Genomic DNA, 12,472 nt, shown 5'->3' with positions numbered 1-12,472 from the left:
AATTTTTTGATTCATATATGTTCGCACTGCAATTTTATATAGTAGCAGTGCCTCAGATTAATTTTTTGAGTTTTTGAGAAGTTTCTATGTCATGAGGAACTGAGTATTATAGGGATAAATGGTCATGGATGATCGTTTTCAAGCAATAGCTTATTCAACAGTAGCATATGACATTGTTTCGTTGTAGCAAATTACAGAAAAAAGTTTAATTTCAGTGATTGATATTTTTGGTTTCCAGCAATGAAGTAGCAGATTTGTTTATGTTCCCTCCTAAACAGGTGTAGTAGCGAAGTGTTTGTGTAGTAGCAGGGCCTGTTGGCGGTGCAGCGGCACGCTGCCTTGTTTTATGTTCAATCTTCTGCCTCCGTGTATATTCAATCTTTTTCATTTTATGTTTGGTCACCAAACCCGAAAACCACAATCAAATGCCTTCCAACATTACAATTCCCCAAGAAAATATCACACCAACCTAACATTAAATTTTGGTTTGGCTTAGAAAATCTGAATCAATTTCAACCTTTTAAGAACCTTTGCAATTCAAGATTTTGATCCCCTTCCCATCCTACTTGTTGAAAGATCAAAAAATGATAGGCAATAGCAAATCTACAAACATATCCCTATCTTCTGCACATGAAAATATATACTAACACCGAATCCCATACGATTATGCACAAAAAATGAAAATATATACAAATATATACCAACACCAAATCTACAAATATATACTAATTTGGATGACTGACTTAACACCGAATCCCATACGATTGGTGCACCAAAATAGACTACTAATATGTTTGTTAAGTCCTTTAATTGCTCTTCTTCCTCTGTTTCTTCGATGGTTTCTGCACCTCAAAACCTTCTAGTTGCTTCTCTTTCCGATCGGTTCTTTCTTTGATTCTCTTTATCGCTGATCGTGTCCTTGGTTCATTTGATGGAGCAGTAGCATGAGCAGGAACAGCAGCAGGAGCAGTAGAATGAGCAGGAACAGTAGCAGGAGCAGTAGCATGAGCGGGAACAGCAGCAGGAGCAGCAACAGCAGGAGGAGCAGCAGGAGCAGCAGTAGCAGCAACATCTTCATTGGCCTCTTCATCTTTTTCTACCCTTTGCACTATCATCATTAGTTGTTTGCATTTGTTTCTCCATTTTCTAAGCTCTTCTTGCTTCTTCTTCAACTTTGTCTTCAACTTTTTGTATTTTTTTGACACTTCTTCTTTTTCATCCCACAATCTCTCTATATAAGCTTGCTTCCTTTTGCAGCTCTCGATAGCACTTCCCGCCATATCTTGTTTCAGCATTGCTACATCTTGCCAATGCTCCACTGTATTGATCTGCTCTTCATCAGTGCTTGGATAGCCAAATTCATCGTACTCACTTTGCAACAAGGCTTCCCATTCATCGAACCAAACTGGATCATTCCTGCACACAGTAGCATACAACCTCACCCAATTATGAACTTTCTATATTCCAACATCAAAACAACCAGCATTGCAATCCACACAACATGAATCAATATAAATGCAAACCATATAAAACAAAAAAATAAGCTTAATAATAAAATAATAGAGATACATACAAATCTGTTCATTCACAATCATACCATATAAATGCAAATCATACCTGCTCTTGTACTCTTCATTCACAATCTCTTCTACAATGTTGTGCAAGATTTGATCAGCAATATTTGCACCAGCCTCAGTAGCAGCTTTTTCTTTCCTTGCAGCTTCATTGGCCTCAGTAGCAGCTTTTTCTTTCCTTGCAGATTCATTCACAATCTCTTCTATAATACTTTTCAGGGTTTGATCCATAAAATTTGCATCGGCCTCAGTAGCAGCTTTTATGTTCCTTTCAACATCATCAGCCTCAGTAGCAGCTTTTCTATTCCTTTCAACATCATCAGCCTCAGTGGCAGCTCTTTCAATCCTTTCCATTCGATCTGGTTCTCCTCCTTCAGTTCCATCCCGATCCTGATCGACCTCAGTAGCAGCTTTTTCATTCCTTTCCATTTGATCTGGTTCTCCTCCGTCAGTTCCATCCCGATCATGATCGACCTCAGTAGCAGCTTTTTCATTCCTTTGCATTTGATCTGGTTCTGCTCCTTCAGTTCCATCCCGATCCTGATCGACAAAGTTTGTTTCATTTTCCTGCCCCCCAAATCCAGTGTCAAAGCTAAAGTCATCTCTAATACCATCCGCAGCATCCTTAACCAAAAGAAAATGATAATTCAAAAAAATTAGAAAATAATGCAGTATCACATTATTACCAATCAAATTACATCAAAACAAGGTAAAGATCCAAAGTGAAGTAGACCAAAAGAAATCTGCATAAACCGAGAAACTTAAATTTATTTACCTCTTCTTCCTCAGTTGCACCCAAATCCATGTCATTGACATTTACTCCACTTGTGGTTTTTGTTTGCATTCCTTCCTCTCCTTTATTCTCGTCAATCTTTTTCGCAAAATTCATGCTGTTCATATCCACCTAAAAAACAAAGCAAAGATGATTTTAGTAAAAATGTACACGTAGCTGCTATAAATGTAATTTTTCATTGTAGTTACCCAATCTCTTAATGTCATGTCTTCATGTTCATCTTCGAAACCTTCTGATTCATTATCAGCTGTCTCTTCTTCATTTCTACGTTTTTCCTTTTCAGCTGGTGCAGTTGCACCCTCATTCGAGATCTTATTTTCTTTACTTTTTGCTCTCTTTTCGGCCACCCTCTTTTTGGCTGGTTTTTTGGCAGCTACTGTGGCCTTCTTTTCTTCTCTTTGTCTTTTCTGCCCCTTTGCCTGTGCAGTAGCAGCATGCTTTGATGGAGGGTTCTCAAAGTCATCGTCACTGTTTTCCTTGCCATGTTTGCTTCTATTGTTGTCGGCAACTGCATTATCAATCTGCAATAAAATATTTTTCAAGTTAGTAGCATATTGCACAGTATCATAACCATATATAGTAGCAGACAGTAGCGTATCCATCACCTCTATGTCATCAACTTGCATTTTCTGCAATTCTTTTGTGAATTGAGGGAGACTCCACTTGACGCACCCTGGAGTCATTGCTTCTCTGCCTTTAATTTCAACAAGCATAGTACTCCTCTCGCATATCCAATACTATAACAAAAACAAAACAGATATAAGTAACACATAATTTAACTATACAGTAGCAATAGGAGTAGCAGTAGCAGTAGTGACTTACCGGGATTAATGCTACACACCCACTGATTTGCCTTGCTTTTCCCGTTGTGGCAGCTTGCAAACACAATAACAAATAGTCTCTAACAGCTCTTGCCCAGTTATATCTCCTCATTGTCTCAATATCAGTGATGCATTTCACAAAGCTCCATCCTAAGGTAGACCCCGAGCTTGCAAACAGTAGTGTGATGAACAGATGCAGTAGCAGCAACTTTGTCATGTTCTCTATCCACCCAGGAGCTTTTTCCCTTAACTGCTCATCAATACAGCTCATGATTCTTGCTTTTTTTATCCTTCGGTCATTTGCAAAGAACCTTTGAACAAGAGGATGATCAGTCGGCTTCTTAGGATCATCTATTGGGTTTGGCACCGTGAGAGCTGATTTTTGGTTTGGCAAACCCAAAATGTAGTGCACATCCGATACACTTATTTCTGCCAACTTGTTTCCAAACTTAAATTTCTTCAAAGCCGGCTTGTAGCATTGCACTAACCTATGCATCTCTCGATCTGATTTTGCAGTTGTGTTCTTAGTCATCAATCCCTTGTCATAAGCTTCAATCAAGTTCCAAAATGGCGTCTTCTTCAACTCAGCTTTCAATCTCATCTTTTCTTCACGATTGAGCTGCTCATACACTTTATGAAGCACATCATGGAAGGCAATCATATTGCACCTGTATTGGCAATATGATTGTTTCTGGTCTTTGCCACTGTTCCTTGCTCCATCATTCTTTTCTTCTTCCTCCTCCTCTTCTTCATTATCCGGTTCTACCCCGTCTTGTTCTTCTTTGTCTTTTTCATCCTCAGCTTCCTCATTTTCTTCATCCTCCTCTTCTTCCCTATCTTGTTCCACTTCTTTATGCTTTTGTCTCTTTACTCTAGTGCTTGGAAACTTTATCCTACATGCCAGAGCTTTTCTTCTCACTGGTTTTGTGTGATTATTCCTTGTATCATCACCCTTTTGCACCTACACAGAGTAGCCAATTTGAATTATAAACAAAGTAAACTACAAAACCTTTGATTAACAAAAAACCAAAACCTTCAAATAAATTTCACAAATACAAGAAACTGCACACAGTAGCACATAAAATAAATTGCACAAAGAAACTTCAATTGAACACAGTAGCACATAGCAATAATAAACAGCAGAAATAAACTTCAAATAAACACAGTAGCACATAGCAATAATAAACAGCAGAAACAAACTTCAATTTAACACAGTAGCACATAGCAATAATAAACAGCAGAAACAAACTTCAATTTAAACACAGTAGCACATAGCAATAATGAACAGCAGAAAGAAACTTCAAATAAACACAGTAGCACATAGCAATAATGCACTGCAGAAACAAACTTCAATTTAACACAGTAGCACATAGCAATAATGCACTGCAGAAACAAACTTCAATTTAACACAGTAGCACATAGCAATAATGCACTGCAGAAACAAACTTCAAATAAACACAGTAGCACATAGCAATAATGAACAGCAGAAACAAACTTCAAATAAACACAGTAGCACATAGCAATAATGAACAGCAGAAACAAACTTCAAATAAACACAGTAGCACATGGCAATAATGCACTGCAGAAAGAAACTTCAAATAAACACAGTAGCACATGGCAATAATGCACTGCAGAAACAAACTTCAATTTAACACAGTAGCACATGACAATAATGAACAGCAGAAACAAACTTCAAATAAACACAGTAGCACATAGCAATAATGCACTGCAGAAACAAACTTCAATTTAACACAGTAGCACATAGCAATAATGCACTGCAGAAAGAAACTTCAAATAAACACAGTAGCACATAGCAATAATGCACTGCAGAAACAAACTTCAATTTAACACAGTAGCACATAGCAATAATGCACTGCAGAAACAAACTTCAATTTAACACAGTAGCACATAGCAATAATGCACTGCAGAAACAAACTTCATATAAACTGCACACAGTAGCACATAGCAATAATGCACTGCAGAAACAAACTTCAATTTAACACAGTAGCACATATCGTAGTTATATGCACTGTGTAATTTTCTATTTTATAACAAATTACATCTAAATTATTGACAGAATATTGTTTGACAGATACATCCTTAAAAGATGAAATTAAACATCCAAGGACAACAAATCAACGGCAGCCCAATGAAACAATATTACAAAAACTGAAGCAAAATCCTGTGACTAGTTTGTACTAAAGCTTTGATTCTTTATAATCCATTATTTCAAGAACTGATTTCAATCGATTCTACTGCTACTTTCGAAGACACATAAATTAAGGCAGCAAAATTTGAGTAAGAGCTTACCTTATCAACCTCCATTGGAGCCAGATTCAAGCAGAGTGCTACTGCTTCGGATCTCTTGCAGTGCGTTTTGGATCCGTCAGAGATTTTAGGGTTTCTGACTGAGTGCTACTGCTTCCCCTGAGTGCTACTGCTTCCCAACACTCCAAACTGAGTGCTACTGCTTCCCCACACTCCAAACTGAGTGCTACTGCTTCAAACGGCACAATCCTTAACGTTTTCTGAAAATTTTCAAGGTTATGTCAGTCAATTGTATAATTAGCCATAGTGATTTCCACATCCAAGAACCAACTGAAACTACCGTCAACTATGAAAACAACAATTAGACCAGAAATCTTTAAACCCTAACTGAAAGGAATCCAGAAAATTTTCTCAAGTCGGTGCCAGTAAATTGTCAAATTAACTTCGATTCATTTCCAAGAAATAACTAATCTTACAATACTCAGATAATTAAGCGAAAACCCCAAGAAACTCGAAATTAGAAAAGCGGTACTGACCGGAATTCACGGTCACGAAGCCCATCAGATCGTCGCCGTCGTCTTCGTGAATGGTGAGCGCATCGTCGTCGCCGGCGCGATTCAGATTAGAATAAGAGGCGAAGGTCGATTCCGGAATCAATTTGAGTGCTACTGGAGATTTTTTTGCAGTGCTACTGCTTCGGAGATTCAAGCTAGATCCGTCGCCGTCGTCTTCGTGAATGGTGAGCGCATCGTCGCCGCCGGCGCGATTCAGATTGGAGTCAGAGGCGCAGGTCGATTCCGGAATCAAGCTGAGTGCTACTGAAGATTTTGCAGTGCTACTGCTTCAAGCCAGATCCGTCGCTGGAGAGAAATTCACGTTTGGGCTTTTTTGCGTTTTGTGTTTTGGGATTTCAGGCTTAGGTCGTTGGATTGTGGCAGTGGCATAAGCGTAAATTTTAATAAAAACTGAACATTTTAGTCATTTTGTAACATAATTCGAAGCCAGGCCCAGTTACATTTGGTTTTGGACCTGAGCTTGTGTCCTTATTTGTATAAAATAAATTGAAGGTGGGTTTTCTGTGTTTATATATTTGGTCAGGTGCTACTGTGTAATTTTCTAAATATAAAACTAGTATTTAGAGTGTGTGGGTGTAAACCGTAAACCATATGATTATCATTTTATTTTTCGTTGTCTCTGCTCTAAAATAAAAAAAAATATTGATCTGGAAATTAAAACATGTTTAAACTAGTGATCCAAGTTCAGATGACATTTGGAGGTTGAGAGGAAGCCGACAGAGCCAAGTGCGACTCTCTTATTTAGTCCAAAGAGTCAGCTGTAACAACTAAGAAGGGTAGTTGGCGCGACCATCAAGCCAAAACAAATCCTCTTCTCTCTGTAAACATGTCATCTACCATTTTTCTCAGTAGTCCCTCACTACCCAAAATCCTAGGACTCCCAAGTTCAAACCTTTGTCCACTCTGAAATCCCAGAAAGCTATTTTTAAACTTGAACCAAAACCCATTTAAACCCAATGGCTTTTCCACTGTTACCAATCATTTTCATCTTCTTCTTCACCATCACTCTCATCCCACTTACATTCTCTGTTCCTTTCATCGTTTTTCATGGTAATTTCTCTCATCATCTTGTTCTTCCTTATAGTTTCATGGGTTCTGAAGCTTTTTTTTTTCGTTGTGTTTTCAGTGAATTTTGTTGTCTTTATCCAAAAACAGTAAACTGTTTCTAGGGATGTCCTGAAATAGAAAGTAGACTGTAATGTGGATAAGAACAAACAATGCAATGCTAAAGTTTGAATCTTTATGAGAAAAATGATAATTTGCTGCATTTTGTTATACTTCTATTCTTTGGTATTACTAGGTTTTGACTATGCAATTCTCTTTCGTCAGTACTCTGTTTACTTACTAGGTTTTGACTGTGCAATGCTCTTTTGTCAGTATTTTGTTTACTCGCATTTTCTCAGAAACTTTGGTAATGTAATGTCGTGAATTCATCATCCATTTCTGAATTTATGTGAACAGTTTAGGAAATTACATTTGTGAAAAATTGGCTTTTCTGTTTCATCGTATTTGGTTGCGAAGAAACAATGGGCAAGCAAGAGAGTATACATATTAGGCCTTGCTTTTGTCCAACATAACTGTATAGCTGTAAACTTGTTCAAGAACGGGTGTTCTTTAGAAGTGCATATATGAGCTAGGTAGCTATCATGTGCAAATTTATCTTAAAAAGGCAAAAATATTGCGGATAGATGGAAAAGTTGGTATTTGTCAAAAGTAATCTCTCTCATATGCATGCTTTAGCGTTTAAATACAATCACTGCTTGGCCTGATCAAAAATATATCTTAGATTTTAGTTTACTACAAGGCGATAGAGAATAACCATTTGTGTAATAACTCTGCCAGTGACTTGTTCTTTGCTTGTCCCTTTCACTTGGAAAACCATCCTTATCACTATAGAACTGCTATATAATTACTTTTAGAGTCTGCTTGTTATTAATTTTTTTTTTTCAAATTTGTTTGTGCTTCTAAAACATATGGTCTTTGGCTCTCACACTCTCTTATAATATACTTGTCTATCAGTTATTTAGGTTAATTTTAAAAGAACTTATATAGGATTTAGGAACAGGAAGACGTAGTTCAATTATTATAAAGCTGGTATTTTATTCATAATTTATGACAGGCATTGGAGATAAATGCAGCAATCAAGGAGTCACACACTTTACGGAGCTCTTAAGCAAATGGTCTGGTTCTCAAGGATATTGCGTGTAAGCAATATTTGTTTCAGTATATTTATGATGAATATGAACAACGTTTTCTCTACTGCTTATATTCCAACTCAAAGAGGTCAGGGCGGCTTTTGGGGATTTTTTTTTTTTAGGACAGAACTCTAGGTCATGATTTTTGTCTCTTCCTTCAAAATTTTCCAAACTCAACGCTTTTGGCATCAACAAGATCAAAACTTGGACTCTCTGTGGAGAAGTTTTCAACAATTATTTGGTGAACTATACTGTTTAGAACGGGAACACTGTCAGAAATTTTGAGATGTAGCTATGTTTTGCAAAGTTTGTGCTGTTTGAAAAGTTTGAAATTTACATTGATGTACTGTAGAACTTCCCTTTATACATTATTATTTCTTCTTTTTCAAAGGGAAACAGTGCACTTCTTATCAAGTTAGCTTCTAGTTCATGAATAACATAAGCCTTGTTTCTGAATGTACTTGTTTCCTTCTTCTCTATAGAGAAATTGGGGATGGATCATGGGATTCCTGGACAATGCCTTTACTGGAACAGGTGACTATTGAGTTAACAGTTTTTTAGAATTATGTTCCATCTATAGTTTCTCAAAATAATTAATTAGACTTGTTTTTGCAGACGGCTATTGCTTGTGAGAAGGTGGTGAAATAGTTTGGTAATACATTTTAATTCACCAGTATGGAAATTATGTTATCACTTTTACTGACAGTTTTGATGTCAATTACAGGTTAAAAATATGAATGAATTAAGTGATGGTTACAACATAGTTGGACTTTCTCAGGTGATTGACAAGGATTGTAAAACTTATTTGTTTCCCCATTCATGTCTTTCCTCTGCAGCAATGCCATATTTCTTCTCCATATATGCACCCCTGTGAAAATTCATAAGCTTTATCAGTTCCAAAGTTATTCTGCATATGCAACAATTATATGCTTTTATTTTCTTTAGAAAGAAAAAAGAAAGGAAAATAGCAAGGATAGGATATAATGACTTCTTTTCTAACTAGACTTTGCTGTATTGCTCATGGTCTCTTGGCATTCTCTTTTATTGCACATACACTGCCAGGTCACAAAAATGAAGAACACACCCGCACATATAGTTGTAACTGTCTTCTCAGTTTTAGGGTGGTTCAATGATTGTTCGATTGCCTATGTGAATGGTGGAGCCGTCTTTTAAAAGTTATAGGAGATTGGTCGCCTTGTATGAATTTTTATAGTTAATTTTGTTTGGGAATTTAATTGTCTGTACTATTCATAATTTGTATCTATTTGGATGTTTTTCATTGTTGATAACACATTCCACATTCCTCCTGTTCTGCAGGGTAACATGGTTGGTAGAGGAGTAGTTGAATTTTGTGATGGTGGACCTCCTGTAAGAATTAATTTGACAGTATATATGATATTGCCTCATCTATTCTTTTTCCCTTGAACATACTTATTCTTTATCCAGGAAAACGCTCAGCTGATGCACATGCATGAACATTAATAGGTTGTCATGTATATTAAAATAATCTGGTAGTACTGTTACCGCCCAGCCAAACCCAAAGACGGTTTCTAGACATCGAACTGTTGCTGTATTTATGTTAGATCTTCTTTCACCTTTCACTTCTCTTGTTGTACATTTTAGTATCCATGCTGCCAAGTACTTTCTAAAAACTCAACAAAACCATACATCATTTCATGAGTGCTGCTGATACACTGTTTTAACAATAATTTATGATAATACAGACCAAAAGATCAGTGTGTCGATTTTGAGAGATTTTTTTTTTCTGTACCTAACACAATATAGTTTACTTTTGATTAGTTTCATATGTCTTTTTTTGTGACTTTTCTTCTCCCCACTGCCTGATCCCCCACTGGCATGTTTATAATCATTCATTTTCACCGTTGTTATAATGTTGTGCCGACTTATTTTGTCTGGTTGTCAATTTTGAGAATCACTAATATATTGTTATATATGTGAAACAGGTCAGAAATTTTGTATCACTAGCAGGTCCCCACGCCGGTACCGCTTCTATTCCATTTTGTGGAGTATGTGCTTCTTCCACTTTCTTCTGGTTTCCACAAAATCTAGTTTTGACTTGTAAAGTAAAATTCAGATATTATTGAGGTTTTTCTTGTATCTAGAAAATATACTTGGTGAGTAGCTAAAACACAAATCATGCTAGACTGGTAAATAATAGACTTAATTGTTTCCTCATATGTTAGATACACATATTGTTAACAAAAGTACATTTTTCAGTATGGAATTCCATATGTTTACTCGAACCATCCTTAATGATGAAAAAGGTTAAGAGTTTTGGAGTGATGTTATCTCTGGGTGTTAGGACTTTAGGATTTAGTTCAGCTAGTCTGTATAATGTTTTAATTAGACTATTTTGAGATGGGACACAGTTATGAATTGGGTCTGTGCAGCATGGTTTGACTTGCTTACTTTTTGCAGTCGGAGTGGCTTTGTGTTCTCCTGGACGACTTAATCAAGTCAGAGATCTACAGCAGCTTTATCCAGGTTTTACTTTATTGAGCCTTCACATATTTATTTGTTTGTATGTAAGTTGCATGCTTGAGAATGTGAAATGCATATTTTCTGGATAAAATTAAATACAATGGTTAAACACAATGTCAGTAACAATGGGCCACAGTAAAATGGTTTTTAAGTTGACATATTTGTCCTGTTTGTCTCTTGTTATTTATCTCTGCTAGCAATTCCTAGCATTTAAATTTTCTATCTTTGATGTGTTTGCAGGAACATTTGGCTCCAAGTGGTTATGTTAAAATCCCTACTGTAAGTATAATACTTCAGTTCCGCTAGAAAGATTACGATGTTTTGGTTCTTTCATTTTATGTTTTGCTACAAGATTTTTATGATACTGCAATCCCAGAGAATGGGGTACTAGGAAGCAGGAATTAGTAAAAGTAGGATTTGAAGTCTACTTCGTTCCTACTTTTTGTAGTATAATATGAACCTGAATCATATTTGTGAATTTCAATAGCAACCATATTTTTTATTTTCCACTGCAACCATTACATTTCAGCTGATTGCTTGAATTCTTGGTTACCTTTTCCCATTGCCAAAAGCTAAAGTTAATCAAATTTTCCATTCAACAGGATATTGCTGCCTATCTAAAAGGGTGTACATTTCTTCCAAAGCTGAACAATGAAATCAATTTTAAGAGAAATTCCACATATAAGGAACGATTTGCAAGCTTAGAGAATTTGGTGCTTATTATGGTGAGCTTTAGAATTCAATTTTTCTATGGCCACTCGAAGTTCATTAGTATTCAAATATAAATTTTCTTTTCCTTCTGTTTGTGATTAGTTTGAGCAAGACACCATATTGATACCCAAGGAGACCTCCTGGTTTGGATATTTCCCAGATGGGGCCTATGATCCTATATTGCCTGCACAAGAGGTAACTTATATATTCCAAACTTCCTGCTCGAGTACTGGTACAATCAGGATAGCTAGAAAGCACAATATTTGTTCTTATAATGAATGCTTGTGCTTTGTAATCCAAAACGATGATTGATGTTGGTAGTGCTCCGTTGCTGTCAATAATCTATGAAGCTTGAGGATATCTAATCAGACATGTTTGATGTTTCCATCATGCAGACTGAGCTGTACATTGAAGACTGGATTGGTTTGAAAACCTTGGACGAAGCTGGAAAAGTCAAGTTCATAAACGTGTCAGGTAATCATCTGGCCATCACGAGAAGTGACATGAAAAAGTATGTTGTGCCGTACTTGGAAGATGGAACATCAAAGCAAACGATGATAGCAGAGCCCTCGTCACAAAAATTACTTTCATCAGCTTGGAACTTCCTCTTGGAATTTGCTGGGCTCAAAGAGGATTGACAATTGGTGCCGACCGTGGTGTAGCGTTGAGAGGCATAATATATGTGTGAATAAGAAATACAAAATTTTCACAATATAAGGGTTGTTGAGTGATTGATAACACGTATACACGCTGCTCGTTTGGAAATGTTGTAGAGTTCAATGCGACTTTGTCATGTCTGTTTATATGCATCACTGAGAATTGAGAGCAGGAACACATGGGCTTATTGGTTCGACTATTTATAAATTGTATGAAGAACAATGAAACTCAAGTCGATAAATGGTCATCACCTCTTTATACCAACATAATCTCTAGATAATATTAAACATTGGTTACTCCAGGCATACAAAATTCTACAATTAGGTTCTTTTTCTTCAAGGTGATGTATGGCATTATCTCCCGCCTTCAGTTCCTC

General features: G+C 36.6%; 2 protein-coding genes across 2 annotated transcripts; one reads left to right on the top strand and one right to left on the bottom strand.

Moving 5' to 3' along the window:
- Positions 1-517: 517 nt before the first annotated feature.
- On the bottom strand, positions 518-5,679 carry LOC112166727. Its single transcript, XM_024303621.2, has 8 exons — positions 5,499-5,679; positions 3,190-4,149; positions 2,973-3,104; positions 2,556-2,888; positions 2,350-2,478; positions 1,618-2,198; positions 723-1,416; positions 518-640 (listed from the first exon to the last, which is right to left on the bottom strand). The coding sequence occupies exons 1-7, from the start codon at positions 5,511-5,513 to the stop codon at positions 807-809; spliced, it is 2,760 nt and encodes a 919-aa protein (XP_024159389.1). The 5' UTR covers positions 5,514-5,679; the 3' UTR covers positions 518-640; positions 723-806.
- A 1,103-nt stretch (positions 5,680-6,782) lies between these two features.
- On the top strand, positions 6,783-12,343 carry LOC112174044 (palmitoyl-protein thioesterase 1). The gene is made up of 12 exons (XM_024311744.2): positions 6,783-7,081; positions 8,151-8,235; positions 8,709-8,760; positions 8,842-8,862; positions 8,951-9,004; positions 9,544-9,594; positions 10,191-10,253; positions 10,666-10,731; positions 10,969-11,007; positions 11,331-11,453; positions 11,542-11,634; positions 11,835-12,343. Exons 1-12 carry the CDS (start codon positions 6,988-6,990, stop codon positions 12,075-12,077), a joined length of 984 nt encoding a protein of 327 aa, XP_024167512.1. The 5' UTR covers positions 6,783-6,987; the 3' UTR covers positions 12,078-12,343.
- The last annotated feature ends 129 nt before the right edge of the window (positions 12,344-12,472 follow it).

This window comes from Rosa chinensis, chromosome 1 (assembly GCF_002994745.2).
Source record: "Rosa chinensis cultivar Old Blush chromosome 1, RchiOBHm-V2, whole genome shotgun sequence".
NCBI classification, from domain to species: domain Eukaryota; kingdom Viridiplantae; phylum Streptophyta; class Magnoliopsida; order Rosales; family Rosaceae; genus Rosa; species Rosa chinensis.
The sequence above is the reverse complement of the archived record's forward strand: the minus strand, read 5'-3'. Positions and strand labels throughout refer to the sequence as shown.